Genomic DNA, 17,798 nt, shown 5'->3' with positions numbered 1-17,798 from the left:
ATAAGTCCGATCGGGTTCCACTAGATTTCATACTACATTACATACTACTTGTGATTATAGTTGACTAGTATAGTTTAAACGCCCCTCAAAGATGGATACTAGCAAAGAGGAAATACGCTATTTTTCACAGTTTTCCTTCGATAAAGGCCAAAATGCAAGCCAGGCAGCTGAAAATGAAAATAGTGTTTATGGTCCTGATACTATAACCGCCAATCACGCGTTATTTTGGTTTCGTCGATTCCGATCCGCTATAATTTGGATGTTAAAGATGCATCACACACTGAAAGACCAATTTTGGAAAATTTCGATGAATTCACGGATATCGAGTCCGACCGCCATGTAAGCACTGTTACGATTGTCCAAGAGCTAAATATTTCACAAAAAACTGTTTGGAACCATTTGAATAAGGCTGGTCTCAAGAAGAAGCTCGATGTATGGATATAGTATATCCAAAGTTACTTGAACTAGTCCATAAAAACGCTTGGCCATAGATATCCCTTTGAAGTGAATACCGCGATCCGCTAAATACCGGGGTTTATTTGAAAATATTGTTAGGCAATAAATTCACTGGCGCCAAAAGGATTTTGGTATAATTGAAATATTCAGCTTCCTCCAAGTGACTTTGGATATACTTGCGCAAAAAACCTCATACACCGAATTTCCATCTGCTGCATCGTAACAAAATCGCCTCTGTTTTGAAGCGTTTGGTGGCAGTGATGAAAATGGATCACTTACGACAACGTCAAGCGAAAACGGTCGTGGTCGAAATGGAGTGAGCTGGCGGAAATGGTGACTAAGCTAGGATTGACGGCCAGGAAGGTTTTGCTGCGTGTTTGGTGGGATTGACAGGTAGTTATCTGCTATAAGCTGCTCCCCTACGGCACAAATGTTAATTCGGAACTGTACTGTCAACAATTGGAACTTCTGAAGGAAGCAATCACCCAGAACCGGCCAATAGAGAGGAATTGAGAATCACTTACGACAACGTCAAGCGAAAACGGTCGTGGTCGAAGCTAGTATTGACGGCCAGGAAGGTTTTGCTATCACTATCTGTTCTATCTATCGAACAATTTTGCAAATGCATCAGATATGTATCACGTCTATCAAATCAAAGAGTCTGTATTTTCCTCGACGATATTAAAACTGTTGACCAGCTTCTAGCAAATCAATCTTTCATCACAGTTTGTGGACTACAAACAAACATACGACGATTAATAACTCCAGCAAAGAGAATAATAGAATCGAACGCATGCCCATCCCCCAGATAGCACAAGAACATTCATATTATATTCATAGAAGCTCTGGTTGGAATGTTTAAATATTCCAAGAATATTACCAAAACACACTTAATATATTCTGGGTACATTCTATGGACATTAAAAGTGGACTGAGTTTCATATTCTATAAATGTTCCCAGAATATTCTTGAGAACTTTCCATGTACATTTACGGAAGATTCGTGAAATATTTTTCATACATTCTAGGAATATTCTTGAGAACATTCTAAGTATATTTACAGAAGATTCGTGAAATATTTCTCATACATTCTAGAAATATTCTATGAAGGTTAAGATTTGAATTGAGAGCACATTCTATGAACGTTCATTGAATGTGCTCCAGAATTTTGGTTTAATTAATAAATAATAATAAATACAAAAGTAAAATATATATTGAAAAAAAAACATAAAACTGATTTTTCAAAACCATAACATAAAATAAAAAAATAAAATATACATTGAAAAAAAAACATAATACTGATTCTTCAAAAACAACATGAAATAAAAGAATAAAATCTAACATTTTTCCAAAAAAATAATATTCTTATAATAATATAAATTATTTTTCTTTGGTGCATCGCTCCTTACACTTAACCAGCCATTGTTTGGCTGATGCTTCCACTTCCGCTGCATTTGAATTTTTATGCACAGCCAATACAGCATCTGCAAAAAATAATATTTTTTATTTTCTACTTCTATGACAGTCTTGAAAAAGATGAAAGGCTTGTTTTGGTTTGCAGTTAGGGCTTTCCTAATTTTTTAAAACACTGAATTAGACATACTGCTTAGACAGTGCACCAAAAAAACATTGTTGCAATTTTTTAGATACTTTATATCTGTACTTAAAGATTGATCAAATTTTAAACCATATCTCTACTGCCCTGCATATTTAATTTCTTTTGAAGTCCATAAAAATCTCACCTATGAGTACTTTGGATATGAGTAAAACTGAGAAGTTCTTTTTTTTCTTAAATCCTATCCAACTGTACTCAACACCAAGTTGACTGCTTATAAGCTTCTCCATTAAACGTCGTACCATAATTTTGGTGGTACCACCACCAATTCTTGATAATTCCAATTGCTGAAAATTAAATAGATAGGTATATACATCTTTACCGCAGGGGAGCCTTGAGCCAACAAATAAGACGGTAATTGTTGAATTCTCTATACTCACCACTTGCTGGTACTTCTCTCTGTCTGCCAAGTGACTCTCAAAATTGTGCAGTTCTTCCTCAGTTGCTAATGGAAAATTGAATTTTGAAAATACTGATGGAGGAAGGTTTGTTGTTACAGTATTTTCTTTAAGCGCTAATCTACCTATATCATCAGCCAACTGATCCAGTTTAAAATTTAAAATGGACAGATTTCGCAGTACTTGCCGCTTAAACTGCTCATCTGCAAAGCAAAAAAATAATTAAATTTCTCACTATAACGAATAAAGCAATCACCTTTCAAGTAATACTGTCTATTGTAGTAGCTCCCTTCGATCTCTGTTGCTGTACATTCTGCCTCATTTCTGTCTGGATTTCCTGGGACAATTCTAAGTGGATTTCCTAAACAGTTGGTTTTATTAAGAACTTTGAAAACAGTACATTAAAGTATAAGTGGACATTAAGGTCTTTAAAACACGCGCGATTTTTCGAGCATGACGACAAAGCTATTTTCTACAAGCTATTCATAGAGGTAGTAATTGAATTTTTTTTCTCACCTGCATTATCAAATCCTGGGACGTTTGACTCAATCCCTAAATCATCATCTGAATAAGGGTACACTGAAAAATACCAAAATCAGATATTGAAAACTGTAACATGCATACTTTGATGAAAGTACAGCGACTCAATGCAGGAGTGCAGCAATATTATTTAATTACAAGAAAAATTTTAAAGAATTAGAACTACTTTTCTCACTAACAGAGTTATTTCAGATAACAGGGATAATTTTTCCTCAAAATGAATCAGAAAAAAATAAAAATCTCACCAGCGCTTTCTTTATCCCTTCTTTTAAGGGTAGACATCACAATTTTAGATGCTTCACCTGCATTATCAGAGCCTACGTATGACTCAAATCCTAAATCATCATCTGAAGGGGCCACTGAAGAAATACCAAAATCAGATATAGAAACTGTAATATACATATGAAAGTAGAGCGACTCAGTGTAGGAGTGCAGCTATATTATTTAATGGCAAAAAAAATTGAAAATAATCAGAACTACTTTTCTCACTTACCGGGTAATTTCAGATAACAGGGATTTGTCCCCAAAATAAAACAAAAAATAGAAACAAAAATCTTACCAGATGTTTTTTCCTCTCTTCTTTTGAGGGTAGGCATCATAATTTTAGATGCTTCTGGTGATAGACTATCCTCTTTGTCTTGTTCTGATGATTCAGAATCCTGATATTTTTTATTCATTCTGATTTTTCTATGTCCCAACCCTAATAGATCAGAATCAGAATTCAAATCAGAGGTACTCTCCGCTTCTAGAGCCTTCATTCGGGCAACAGATAAATCTCCTGTAATGTTATTTTGCTGTATAATCATTTTAAATTACTTCAAAAGTAGATTGGCGATTTTGTTTCACTTACCATATATTTCCCCAATTACTCGTGTTTCATGTACGTCCCAGTTTGAAGAAGGTGGCATACATTTATTGATCGCTGTCTTGAGCTTCAGCCTATTGAAGGGAGGCCAGTGACATTGGTTGGAGCCTCTCAACCAGGAGACTGGTACCGCTTCTACTGTATCCTCCTTTAGAAAATGGACCACTCTCCAAGCATTCATGATAATGAAGTGAACAAAAACTACTAGATAACAAAATTATATCCTGATAAAAAACTTTGTAACTTGTGACTGAAATTTATGAAAAATACAGTTTAAAATACAATTCATTTTTGTTTCTAATTCGAAAGCCAAACTGATTTCGATGTCTAATATCACTTAAGTAAGAGCACCATCTCACTCCAAGTTTCATTAATATTAGTTAGGTTCAAAACCTGGATAAAAAAAATAGCGACAGTTATAAAAAATGGTGAAAGTATCACAAAATCATTTTGAAATATCTAGTAATATAATTTTTTCTGAATAAATCAATAGAAATCAATTCATTGCAATTACATCTTAAAAATTCTAATTATTCTGAAATAAAATATTTTTGGATATATTTCAGCAATCGTGCAAAAAGGGGAATACAATATATCCATCATTATGTGGAAAAGCTACCATTTTTTTTGAGACACTATCCAAAAGCCTGGTTTCTAATGAGCTTTCCTTTCTCACAAAATAAACATCAATGTCAGATGAGTCACATGAACTATTTGGACGAGAAAAAATATCACTTGTTTCTGTAAAAACTTTTCCATATACATATATTTGTTCCTTCTTTGCTATGAAATTGTATACTTTCATAATGTTGCCATCTTGCAGTAAGCAAAATGTATCACCTGACCTCTTTATATTAATTGTGAAATAGTCAAATCTGACCAACTCAAATTGTGTAGAGTATCCTTCTAGAGTAGGACCATCATTATGATGACGTTCATATTTTAAAACTCCAATGTTTTTTGTTTTTGGAACTTTCATCCTTTCAGACAATCTCTTCATGATTTGGGAAAGCGGCTTATCAGGTTTTCTGACCATGTTTTTTAAAACTTGCATGAAATTTTCAAATGGGAATGCACTGTAGTGATCCAGCTTACCAAACATTTTTACATCATCAACAATATGAACCAGTCCATGAATGTTATGGGATATAAATTCTTGACCATAAATATTCCCAAAATCTTGAACAAAATATGTCAGAAGAGATTCAGCCAGTTCAAAATATTCCTTATCAGCAATATGTGTTTCATTACATAATATTCTGATGGCGATGTGCAGGCATATAAAATTTTGATACTGCGCTTGAGGTAGAAATTTTTCCAAAACCACTGGACCAGAATATAAAAGAAAAAAACGAAATTCTGTAGCTTTCCATCTTTTAACATCATCCAGCGAACGAGGTTTTCTAGCAAATTCTATGGGGGTGTGATTTTGAAAAGATAGCAGCATACTGGATATTTCCCCAACTGCTGATGATCCTAATTTGAAAGAAGGTTTACCATATATCCATATATTAACAATGAGCTTTTTCATCACACCAAGACAAATTAAATGCATATACTCCAAGGGAATATCACTTACCATGTTGAAATCAGGTATATTTTCAAGGGCTGAAGTTCCTGTATGATGTTGTATCTGATTCTTTTGTCTGAAATCTTTATCAGTTCTTTTTTTAGAATTTATCTTGGGGAAACATGTACGATTTCTAATGAATTCTCCTTTTTGCACACATTTGGTGCACGAAAAAAATCCTGTGTGACCCTTGGTATAGGAAATAAACGATTTGGCTGGAGCATCAGCAATGAACGCTTTAATTTTGAAGGGAATGCAAGCACCATTCACTTTAATGCCATTATTAGATAGTTCCACTGCATCTTGGACAAATTCTCCCAGAAAATCATTAGCATTCGAAGGTTTCTCATAACCATGGTATACACCAATAACTGCAACTTCTCTTGGATCATCATATAGAGAACAAAGAATTGGGTATATTTGACTGCCAGAGCTTTTGCTGAGAGGTAACCCATCAATATTAATGAGCAATTCTATTTTATCATAACATTTTTTCGTACAGAGATAAGTCACAGCCTCAGTAATACCAACGTGGCAATAAGAGCCTGGATCAATATTTCTTACATCAATGGTTCGCTTTGTTGATAAAATAGTACGAGCATCATTCGGAAGTTCATCTAACTGGGCTTTTGAACTTTTTAATATCTTCAATAAATCACTTAGAGCAACGTGACTTATATTATATTTAATTGACCACAATTTCAACTTAGACTTAATATCTTCCTCTTTATCAACTTTCTTGTTATCAATATGGCTAGTTTTTGTTTGAAGAGAATCTAATATTGGGAATGAATATTCAGAAATGTGTCCACCTTTTCCTTCCTTAATTAACTCAATATTTGGTAAATGTTTACTATAATAATTAATTTTAATAATGATTCAAAAGTGATGAAATTTTGCTTACTTACTAATTTTGGGTATTAGATCACGAATCCGGTGACATAAATTCCTCAATCCTGCTAGTTTTTTTTTTAAAAATTTGTAAAATTGGCTTGATGAAGGTGAGGTTATCCACATTAATAGCTAGTTTTCTTGTATTTTATCAACTGATTCTCGTTAGAAATGATTAATTAATCATATTTCAAGCTTTTCCCAAAAAAAAAATGGCTTTTTTTTGTCAAAAACTACTATTTTATTCATTGTTTATATCCGGTGGCGGCCGTTATGTTCAATACGTAACATCTGTCAAATGCGAAATAATCTGCAACGTTGCCAGTATGCCCAGATCTTCTTGATGGGATCGGATTTGTAGTTGAATGAGATTATGAAATATTAACAGGGATCGCATTTTCGCGGCCCTTTTGGGATTGCAAAATTGGCAAGTGCATTATGTGTGAAGATCTTTGTTAATTGGTTTCGACTTACTATGCTTTTCAATGAACAAGTATTCCCGCTCTTTTTGAGCAATCATTCCCGCTCTTTTCAACAAGTACTCCCGCTCTTTTGATACGCGATCATACTGAACCTTTAGGGGGACCGGGCAAAATTGTGGAAATAGATGAAGCGAAATTTGCTCGGAGAAAATATAATCGAGGTAGAATTATAGAGGGGCAGTGGATTTTTGGGGGAATCGAACGAGAATCCAAGAAAGTATTCATGGTTCCAGTTGCCGATAGGAGTCAGGATACTTTGTTGGAATTAATCAAGGAGTGGATTCTTCCAGAAACCACTGTTATTTCCGATTGTTGGAGATCCTATGATTGTTTGGAAAATGAGGGTTTCCAACATCTGAAGGTTAACCACTCGTTAAACTTTGTGGACCCTGACACTGGAGCTCATACCCAGAATGTTGAGAGGCTTTGGAGGGATATCAGGTTTGATATTCCTAGATTTGGAAGGCGCTCGGACAATTTTGTTTATTACTTGGCCGAGCATTATTTTCATCGGAAATTTCCTAAATTCACCGATAGGTTCCATGAATTCTTTAAATATATTTCCGAAGTATATCCCCCCACAGACACTCAACATGAAGGGGAGGGTACCAGTATTTAGTTTTATTTTGATTATATATTTCCATCTAAAGATTAGCTTCATCAACGTATATTTCACTGTAATTTGCTATTTTTCACTTTATTTTACTATATTCTACTTCTATTCATGTTGTGCTTGCTCGTTCCAAATTTTTCCTATTTTTTTTCCAAAACCCAAGTTTTCCTCATTTCCATTATCCTTTCCTGGCAAAGGTGGCCTACACCTCCTCGTGGTCTTTGCTGGATAGCTTTTCCAAACATTTCATAGTAGGAATATGTTGGAACAAGTTAACAAAGATGGGCCAAAATACTTATTTTCGCAATAAATAAACCTTAAAATCAGTTCGTAATATATAAATTATAATAAACTTGCCGAATTTTCTATTCAAATAGGTGCGCGAAAATTATGAGTTTCCATACAGTTTTATAATACGTCATAATCTCAAACAATTTATTAATATGAATTTCTACCAAGTAAAGACCGATCCCATCAAGAAGATCTGGGCATACTGGCAACGTTGCAGATTATTTTACATTTGACAGATGTTACGTATTGAACATAATGGCCGCCACCGGATATAAACAATGAATAAAATAGTATTTTTTGACGAAAAAAAGCCATTTTTTTAGGGAAAAGCTTGAAATATGATTAATTAATCATTTCTAACGAGAATCAGTTGATAAAATACAAGAAAACTAGCTATTAATGTGGATAACCTCACCTTCATCAAGCCAATTTTACAAATTTTTTAAAAAAAAACTAGCAGGATTGAGGAATTTATGTCACCGGATTCGTGATCTAACACCCAAAATTAATAAGTAAGCAAAATTTCATCACTTTTGAATCATTATTAAAATTAATTATTATAGTAAACATTTACCCAATATTTTCCATCTCATTCAACTCATGCACTGGGTTTTGCAATTCCGGCATGTGCATTTCAACATCATCTTCATTCCTGATCTCATTCTCAACTATCGAAGAAAAAGAAGCAGAGGGTGGAATATTCGGATAACTCAGGCTCATGTCCGTCTGGATTTTCACTTTCTTATAAAAATTTGCTGAATACTTTCTTGCCATGATGGTGATCTTACTTAGTTATGTCAAGTAAAACTATCACTCTACAAGAAAATCAAATAGGTAGTGATAGAATTTTTTATCACCTGATCTTGTCTTACTAAGTTATGCAAAGTAAAATGTAACTTCGAAATCGATTTGCGAACTTCATCAAACACGTAAACATATAAAGTCACAATAATATTGCAATGAATAAGTGCGAGAAAATATATGACTAACCCAAAATGAAAAAAAAAGAAGGTTATGTCACAGAACACACAGGTGTTCTGTGGTTATGTATTCAGAAACTAATTGAGTGATAGATAATATATATTAAATAACATAATAACCATACCTTACCTTATATGCATATGAACCAGCAACAATATTTATATTTCACATTCACAGTTTACGAACCCGAGTTGAAGATCTGCGTTCTGCATTAACCTAACCTAACACAACGCACAAAGTTAACTTTGTGCCACAGAACATACAACATACGCTTTGTGCGTTGTGTTAGCATTTGCGTTTTTACCAAATGGTGAAACGAGAAACTTGATGATTCCGCGTTTTCGGAAACTTACTCTGGTTCACTCGTAACCATTATTTTACCTTCTAAAAGTAAACAAAGATTAGGGATCCAGTGAACCCGAGTAAGTTTCCGAAAACGCGCAATCATCAAGTTTCACCATTTTGTCAAAACACAAAACACCACGCCAGAGAATGCGATTGGAAAATTATCTTGAATCATTCTATGTATATTCCTCCTGAATCATTCTATGAATATTCGTAGTGTTTTAAGAATATCCCATGAATATTCCTTGGAATATTCTACAACATACCTCTTCTGCACTTTGTAGGAATATTCCTAGAACATTATCATGAAACATTCTATGCATATTCTCTTGAATGATACTATGAATATTCGTAAATGTTTTGAGAATATCCCATGAATATTTCTTGGAATATTCTACAACATACCTCTTTTTCACTTTGTAGGAATATTCCTAGAACGTTTGTGCTATCTGGGCCATACCTCATAAAGTAATAGAAGATAAGCTAAAAGAATTAGGCGCAAAACTGGTTTTCAATCTGAATTTCCTAAGAGCAGGTGTTGTAGGAGAAGAATACTCCCGCATACTAAGTTTCAAAAGGCATATCTACATCAGTCCTCCAGAAGACGTTAAATACGAGCTACCTTCTTCCTTCCAGCTGACACACGAGAATACAACTTACAGATTATTCCTGGCCTCAGATACCCCAATTTGCTTCAATTGTAAAGAGAGTGGACACATTTCCACCTCTTGCCCGAAGAAAACATCAACAGAACCGACACCACCACTTGAACCTTCACAATAACAAGACATTACTTCAGAATTCTTTGATGTGAATACACAAATGGAACAGAATAATGATGCAAACAAAGAACAAACAAATACCAAGAAACGCCGCGCCTCTGCTCGCGCTCCAACCTCTCCTAACCAAGAAAATACCGTTAATCCACTATCAGCATCAGAACAAATGGACTGTCAACAAGAAATTCCTCAACTTACTCCACCCGAACATCCACAAGAATTCTCAGAACCAAGACCTATTTCAACGAAATCCAATAAAAACAAGAAATACAAAAAAGCAACAACTCTACAAAAACCTTTACATCTGACTGGTATCGAAGCAATTTTCTCAAACGACCCTGTAAAATACCCTTTAAAATTTGATGATTTCAAGCTTTTCCTGGAACTCTGCATGGAAAATGGTAACTTCGTGGCAAATGCTCAAAAAATAACTGAAGATATGGTCATCCTAATCCGCACTATCGAGGAAATTTACCCTCTCCTACCAGACAAAATAATCAAGTCGAAGTGCACAAAAATCATAAAAACTCTCAGAAAGCATCTCAAACTTGAAGAATCTGAGATTTCCAGCAACTTAAGTACAAGTTCCCAAGAACTCTTCCATGAACCTGACTTTTCTCAACAAGAGAAACAAATTAATAAAAAATCATTTTCAAAATAATCCAATGGAACTTCCGCGGATTTTATCCGCATCTTGAGAGAATCCAAGAGATTCTCGACGAACATCATCCTGATGTGCTCTGTTTACAAGAAATTGATATCAAAGGAAATCATGAACCAAACTTGTAAAACTATTAATGTGAAAGTTTAATTGAAATTAATGCTATGTACTTTTTTTTTCTTTTACTATGAATCAATATTATGTTATATTATTATACATGTAACAGATCCAACACCGCTAATGACCTAGATGTCGAAGCGGCAAACTAATAAATAAAAAAGTCTATAAAAACCAGTACAACATAATTACCCTTGTTAATTTCAGCAGAGACGAATTCTAGCAGATTAACTGCAGCACTTGATGTACTACTTCCCTCCTGGATCCCATACTGATACTTGTCAAATCCAAATGTAGCATTCGCATAATTTTTAATTCTTGCCTTCATGGTTTTTTCAATGATTTTTGAAAAAATACTGAGTACTGATATAGGTCTATCATTTGTTATTATTTGTCTTGAACCATTTTTGTGCAAGGGATTATATAAAAAACATGTTAAATTTGGGGAAAAGGAATCAAACGTTCAATTTCTGTTCCAGGCTAAACGTCTTGGGCACGCGAGGAAGAGTGTGCAATCGCACAAGCCAAGGAATAGACGGCTGTAGGTTGCTGTGCTGTGGAAGAGGTTACCAAACGAGGGTGCGCGAAGTCGAAGAGAAATGTAAATGCAATTTTGTATGGTGTTGCAATGTAGTCTGTGAGATTTGCAGATATAGAAAGGAGGAACATGTTTGCAATTAGACCGATCCGAATATTGAATTCTTAGACTGAAAGCTTTATTGTTGTAAATACAGCCCAAGGGATGGGCAATGACAAACTTATTTGCATTTAATTTATTACTCAATGCTTAGGAACCCATCATTATGTAATGTGATGTTATTCAAATGACTAGAAAATAAGATTTTGTAACGAAATTGCTAGGTTGTTTGCTTTAACTTGGACTTGGAAGTACCAAATTCAGTACAAATCGAATAATAGCAGTTTTCCAATGAAGTAGACATTTTAATAAAATGTCATTCCAATAAACTAATAATTAAATATTTCATTTTTTTTTAATGATTATTTTTTGAAATAATCAAATCGCTGTCTTGGTGCAAGACTATCGATCCTAACTCGATTTCGCAAGAAGTCGAGATAATCGCCGTCAAAGGTTCTCATACTCCTTTTATTTTCGTCAAGTCCATAATATATTGAAAATTTAATGCATGCTCTCCTAAGTCCTAAATACGGACATAGGATATTTTCACTACAGTAGAAAAGATATTGGGTTAAAGTTAGGATAGTTTGAATTTTTTTCGCTTGTCGGACTTGGTATGAGAAATACGGAGGATTATTTTAAAAACATTGTCTTGCGATTGTTTTCCCCGAATATCTCAATTTCAATAAGAATTGGACTTAGGATAGTCTTGCACAAGCCAGCGTTATATTCTCACTGTAAATAATTTTATTTTTCATTTTCGGCTAAGGTTCAATGTGTTTCTTAAAAAGTTATCGTATTCATTGTTCACAATAACTTATAAAAAATAATTTTTCATTCTCTTTCAAAAGAAATAATTCCAAATGTGCATCTTTTATGTAATGTGAAAACTTATCAACGTATCAATACTTGACTTGAAACTGCCAAATAAAGCATATAGTACTTTTGATAACTAGAGCTTCCTAGAAGTATCAAATATACTTGAGATAAATCATTGTTGCTACTTGAAACATCTCAAAAATCTTTCGTCTGTACTTTGTATATAAGTGACTTGAGGTGTGAGTAGCCCTTCTTCTTGTAACTTATAAAACCATAAGCTCCCAATTATTTAGTAGCTCATTCAGCAAATATGATGCTCAAATAATATTTTAAATTTGCAACTATTCAGTAAAGACTTCATTAGACGCTAGAATCCATATAAATCACAAATATTCATCTCTCCATAAATTTTATGTCTTGCACCTTGTTGTATATTAATCATGTGTATGCACTCTCTAGATAATTAGACTTATTTGTAAAATTATTACCTATTAGTTCAATAAGTGAAAAATAAAATTTAAGTGTATATAGTCTTTTTAAAAGAATAGGTACCTTCTAAAGTTGTATGTACTTAAAATATCTTAAGATGTGTGTAAATAGTTAATTGGAATTATTTATTATCAATTTTTTGTTTTAATATACAAAATAAATCTGACACAAACTTTTCTTTATTCAAATAATCCTTTGGTGGTTCCTGTAGCAATTCTAACCATATTGAGTTCTCCAAATTAATGCAGTATTCCCAATATGAAGCAAGATAAATATATAGCTACTTTCCAGTAGGTATAGTAGTTCAATCCTTCTGGATTGAACTACTATGGGTGCTCGGGGGGGTAATAGTCGCAGTTCCATTTCATATACCTTGTTTGCCGAAAACGCAAACTATATTTTAGTTTCATTAAGTACTCAGTTTTTTGGCGTGTACTTTGAATATTTGGATTTCTTTATAACTGCTGCTTTATGTGTGGAAGCAGATCTGTTGAAAAGCTATTATTGAAGCCTTGAAGTCTATGCTATCATTGCTAAAAAAAAAAGTCTGAAAAGATTAATATTTTTCATCTGAATGATGATGAATTATTATACTCAATTGTTTTCATTGTGTATTTCATTTTTTGTAATTACTGTGTTCAATTTATTGCTATTCATTATCTATTATTATTTCTTAATCGTTTTTTTATTTTTATTATGCCATAATTGTAATTTTTCATGAATTTCTAAGGAAATATGTTTATCAATTAATAAACATTTGCTTCATTAAATAATGCTGGAAATAAAAATAAATATAGCCAACAAAAAAAATTTACACCGTGATCCCCTTAGTCACCATTCCAACACTATCTTCTAGGTATGATTGAATTATTTTTACATATGCGGTATGTACTTCCATTCCAATTTCCAAAATAATAGCATGAAATGAAAAAACCTTACTGTGTCAAAATAACTTTGTTTCAGCATAAAGGACGACAGGAACGAGGAAAAGGATCATTAAAAGATATAAAATTCTATAATTAATTTCAGACGAACATATAAAATCCATCAAAAAGATTGAATATTTTATTATTAAAAATCAAAACGGATCAATTGCTCAAAAACATAAAATGATTATAAATCAATTGCATTATTTCTTCTATTCATATCTTGCATTTTGGATATTTGTTCAAGGTATGAACTAATTTGGGCTGTATTTCTATCAATCCATTGCAGGGAATTCATGTGAGCATTCAATATTCTACTGATTTGTGTGACCTAAAATATAATTTAAAAATAGTAGTGAGTGAAAACATATGAAAGCCTTGCCTTTGAACATACAAGCATTCAGTACTTCTTGATGGAAAAGGTTGAGTTCAAAAAATTTTACTTTAGAAAAATTAATGAGCGGTAAACATGCCTTTTTGATTATTCAGTATATTATATTATTGGAATTTATTTTATTTATTAATGGTCATCATCCCTTTTTCTAGTTCAATGGCAAACAATGTCAGATTAATAATACCACAAGAACAAAATTCAAAAGTGTCATTAATAAACACATAGTATTTCTATTGAAACCTAAATAAAGTCATATACTTGCACATCCCCAAAATATTTCCTTCATGATTAATAAAGAATGATCAATAGTCTTTATTCCCTCTTTGATACATAAAAAATTTCAAAGATTAATGATACCATAAAAACAAAATGGATTAACTCACAAGTGATACTGACAAATTCATAGTCTTTGTTTATGTATTGAGATGGATGAAAATGACAAGTCTATTAATTGTAAATCTTCAGAAACTCTTACATTAATACCAAAAACATCGAAATCCATTGATAGTAAAATGTACACCATATCAATTTAAATGTAAAGTACTACTCTCAATATTTGCTTTTATTACATATCTGTTTGTGAATATCCATCAAGGAATAATATTTACTTAATTTGGCACATTGCATAAAGAACCTTACTAATGTACTTACAGGATCATTAGCATCTTCTTCTTTATTTGATTCATTCAAATGCTCTATTATTCCCTTTAGATCTTCTGACATTTGTTTCATTTGTGAATCCATGCTTTCAGCCAACTGATATCTGTAATTCAAATCATTCTGTAATAAATTATTATTTCCTAGTCATATCCCCTTTTTCTTCCTTTCTTGACGAAAAAACTTATTTCAAATTCTTGTGTGAAAAGTTAATTTCGATATATAAATTGAAAAATCTTACTTGGTACTCATGATTTAAAAAAATAATGCTCACATTCTGTTCCTCTCTTGATCAGTTGATTGAGGAATACTAGCTAATTCTTTTTCCAAAGGGCCTACCAATTCCTCCAACTCTTTTTGCTGTGCTAAAACAAAATCAAGCTCTTGATCAAGCTGCTGCTGTTGTTGTTTTACCCTTTCAATGCTATTATTCAGTACTTTGATTTTATCTCCATTTTGTATCAATAAGCTATCCCATGCATTCAGCTGTTTTGTTTGATTTATGAAATGCTTTCCTTGCTCTTCCAGATCGAGTGTCCATTTATTTATTTGATCCTCCAGCTGGTTGTATGTAAGATTACCAGAAGATGAACTTTGAGCTGTAGTTGTTATAGGTGCATTCCTTATAAATTAGAGAATAAATTTCAATTATTACCAATAGGTACATTCAAACAAAAACAAAATAGGAAAAATTTGTCACTTCCCAAGCATTAACTGAAATTAAAAAACTCACTTTGAGGTGCTAATTAAATTTGAAGTAGATTGGGTTGATGTGGTTTGTGAAAATTTTGGAGCAACAGAAGACACAGAACTTGATCCTGAAAAATGAGATATAAATTGTAGAACTGACTAGTATAAGAGCAATTTTGAACTCATAACACGTTCACTGCCCTGCGTATCCCTAAAGGTATGTGTTGTGCCTTAAAGTTAGTGCGACACCAAAAACATAGTTGTATTACTCCAGTGTGGCATACCTAAATAAGTTGTTTCTTCACCAATTCACACGAAGCAAATAGCAATTGATTTATATTTTAAAATTTCACTTATTTGAATAATTATCCTGACACATGCTCATGATACCCTTGACATTGCCCATTGCTTAGATGGAGCTAGAGAGGAGTTTTACACATGTATCCCCAGGGCATGTGCCGCTCAAAGATGATGGAATATGACATGTCACTCGGGGCATGTGCAGCACATAATTTTAAATAGGCAACATCTAGAGTCGAATAAAACGTGCTAATTAATAATAATTTCATCTTTACTATAGTAATTATATTCATGTTTGAAATATATTGATAGAAATTTAAGTACCTAAAAAAACCTTACTACTATGGCAGGAACTTACCTATTGAATATGATGGAGCACTTCCCAATTGGAAACCAGTAGAAGGTGTTGAAGAGATGCTGCCCAACTGAAAGCTTGTGCCAGATGCAGAAGAACTAACAATTGGATTAAGAGATAAAGATGTGGTTGTAGATGACCCACCAAGTGAAAATTGTGGTGTTGATGTATTTGTAGTACTTGAAGGAATAGATCCTAGATAAGAACACTTGGTAAATAATACTCATCAATATGGTTTTTATTGTTATATTACCCACCAGCAAACCCAAATGATGCAGTTGTTGTATTACTGCCAAATGTTAAACCTGTAGAAGAAGCAGTTGACGATGTAGGTAACGAAAAATTTGGAGTAGATGCGCCAAACAAAGACGGTTTCGAAGTTTGTGTTTTATCACCACTACCTCCAAATGAAAATCCTCCAACTAAAATATTCAAAGAAAAAATGTTCAAGTTCATATTGTAATATCTTTATGAGATACTCACTAGATGTGGCTGATGTGGTTGATGTTAAAGTAAAAGTGGAAGCAGGTTTCGATCCTAAATTGAACATTTTTCACACTATTTTTCAAAATTCGAATAAGAATAAATTTCAATAATCTTATCGTTTTATCGTATCCAGTCTTCCAAAATTGAAATCTAGGTTGAAATTTTGAAGCAATAACAATCATAGAATATACAAACAAAAATGGCTTTGGCTCAAATTTTAACGAAGAAATTTTTGAAAGGACAAACTGTTATCGTAATTAAATACTCAAAAATTGCTAGAAAACAGCACTTTCAAAATTTAGCTGTATATAATTCTAAGTTTTTCAATAATTCTCTTTATATGCGGAGAGAGTAAACCAAACGCTCCATTATCGAATCAAACGTACTTTGCGACATCTGTAGACAAACTTATAAATGGGTAATCTGATTTACCTTAAAATACAAAAAATTCGAAAACTAATTGAAAAAGAAAGGTGGTTAATGTCAGGAAAAGCTTTTCATTATTTCGAATCAACATTAATATATTTAAATTCTCTCCCAAATAGTAGATATTAATTATGTATCATATGCCATAATGCATAATAAAAATTTTTTTTTTATACGCATCTCTCGGGAAAAGACTGAGCTTATAACGCCCTTTCAAGCGCCCCGAGATGAATTTAGAAGAAATCGGTTTGTGCGTGTCTTAAACTGCTGTAAGTTGTAACCAAGGGGGAATACATCTTGAGGTAGGGTATTCCATAGCCTTGCAGTTCGGTAAAGAAAAGCCTTCTGATACACCGATGTCCTAGCTGTAGAAAGATGCACGACAAACTGGTGACTATTATCGGCTAGCCTTGTTCGTCGATCAAATTGAGCCCCTGGAGGAATCATGGAGGCAATGGCAGCAGAACACCTTCCGTGGTAGTATCTGTAAAAAAGGCATAAGTCTCCAACCTTCCTACGGTGATCGAGACTATGAAGGTTGGCAGTTAACGTTGGATCGTCTATTAGGCGCACTGCTCTTTTTTGAATGGAATCAAGTAGGAGTAACGAGTGCTTAGGAGCTGAACCCCAAGCATGAGAGCAATATTCCATAGCTGGACGCACTTGAGCCTTATAAAGTAATAAAATCTGCTTTGGAGTGAACAATTTCCTCGCACGAAATAGATAGCTAAGCTTCTGTGCAGCTGACTTGGCAACTGAGCAGACGTGCTCATGCCAGGTTGCATTTGGACTGATATTGACCCCTAGAAGCTTAAGTTCATTGGTTGGTTTTATTGAAATTAAATATCAAACCCATAAAAATCAACAGTGTATAAGAGGAATAAGTGAAGTGACCATGATGACAAATTTTTTTGTATAAAAACTAGAAACGATCAAAATTTGTTGACTATGAATTCGTATTGTACAGCCACAAATTAGTTAGTTTCAAAATTTTCATCTTATTCAAAGTGTTTTAT

General features: G+C 33.3%; 3 protein-coding genes across 7 annotated transcripts in view; 1 reads left to right on the top strand and 2 right to left on the bottom strand.

The window, feature by feature from the left end:
* The window catches only part of LOC123675353 (protein Wnt-1-like), a 124,579-nt gene extending 112,334 nt beyond the window's left edge, over window positions 1-12,245 (top strand). The window contains exon 6 of the mRNA XM_045610707.1: window positions 11,083-12,245. Within this exon, the coding sequence (XP_045466663.1) occupies window positions 11,083-11,284 (202 nt within the window). The 3' untranslated portion in view covers window positions 11,285-12,245. The remainder of the gene's footprint in view (window positions 1-11,082) is intronic.
* Window positions 1,812-9,500, bottom strand: LOC123675339. 5 transcript variants are annotated; one of them, XM_045610702.1, is made up of 9 exons: window positions 8,831-9,486; window positions 3,859-4,077; window positions 3,568-3,786; window positions 3,254-3,397; window positions 2,985-3,047; window positions 2,725-2,829; window positions 2,451-2,671; window positions 2,198-2,357; window positions 1,812-1,939 (listed from the first exon to the last, which is right to left on the bottom strand). In XM_045610702.1, the coding sequence occupies exons 2-9, from the start codon at window positions 4,052-4,054 to the stop codon at window positions 1,836-1,838; spliced, it is 1,212 nt and encodes a 403-aa protein (XP_045466658.1). In that variant the 5' UTR covers window positions 4,055-4,077; window positions 8,831-9,486; the 3' UTR covers window positions 1,812-1,835. The 5 variants fall into 5 exon arrangements, with proteins under 5 accessions (XP_045466658.1, XP_045466659.1, XP_045466654.1 ...); XM_045610703.1 differs by lacking the exon at window positions 8,831-9,486 and having other exon boundaries at window positions 3,254-3,367; window positions 3,859-5,034; XM_045610698.1 differs by lacking the exon at window positions 8,831-9,486 and having other exon boundaries at window positions 3,859-4,425.
* A 1,357-nt stretch (window positions 12,246-13,602) lies between the features above and the next one.
* On the bottom strand, window positions 13,603-16,543 carry LOC123689061 (nuclear pore glycoprotein p62). The gene is made up of 7 exons (XM_045627856.1): window positions 16,354-16,543; window positions 16,128-16,292; window positions 15,874-16,065; window positions 15,259-15,343; window positions 14,800-15,147; window positions 14,520-14,631; window positions 13,603-13,805 (listed from the first exon to the last, which is right to left on the bottom strand). The coding sequence occupies exons 1-7, from the start codon at window positions 16,418-16,420 to the stop codon at window positions 13,662-13,664; spliced, it is 1,113 nt and encodes a 370-aa protein (XP_045483812.1). The 5' UTR covers window positions 16,421-16,543; the 3' UTR covers window positions 13,603-13,661.
* Between the last annotated feature and the right edge of the window lie 1,255 nt (window positions 16,544-17,798).

Source organism: Harmonia axyridis, chromosome 1 (assembly GCF_914767665.1).
Source record: "Harmonia axyridis chromosome 1, icHarAxyr1.1, whole genome shotgun sequence".
NCBI lineage: Eukaryota > Metazoa > Arthropoda > Insecta > Coleoptera > Coccinellidae > Harmonia > Harmonia axyridis.
The sequence above is the reverse complement of the archived record's forward strand: the minus strand, read 5'-3'. Positions and strand labels throughout refer to the sequence as shown.

Bases quoted from the DNA above. Each gene is read 5' to 3' on its own strand.
- LOC123675339 (XM_045610695.1), bottom strand. From the start codon at position 8,494: ATGGCAAGAAAGTATTCAGCAAATTTTTATAAGAAAGTGAAAATCCAG. The intron at 6,283-8,301 runs ATATTGGGTAAA...AACATTTACCAA, and splicing joins TGAGTTGAATGAGATGGAAA to ATATTGAGTTAATTAAGGAA.
- LOC123689061 (XM_045627856.1), bottom strand. From the start codon at position 16,420: ATGTTCAATTTAGGATCGAAACCTGCTTCCACTTTTACTTTAACATCA. The intron at 16,293-16,353 runs GTGAGTATCTCA...TGAATATTTTAG, and splicing joins AACCACATCAGCCACATCTA to TTGGAGGATTTTCATTTGGA. The intron at 13,806-14,519 runs GTAAGTACATTA...ATTATATTTTAG, and splicing joins AAGAAGATGCTAATGATCCT to GTCACACAAATCAGTAGAAT.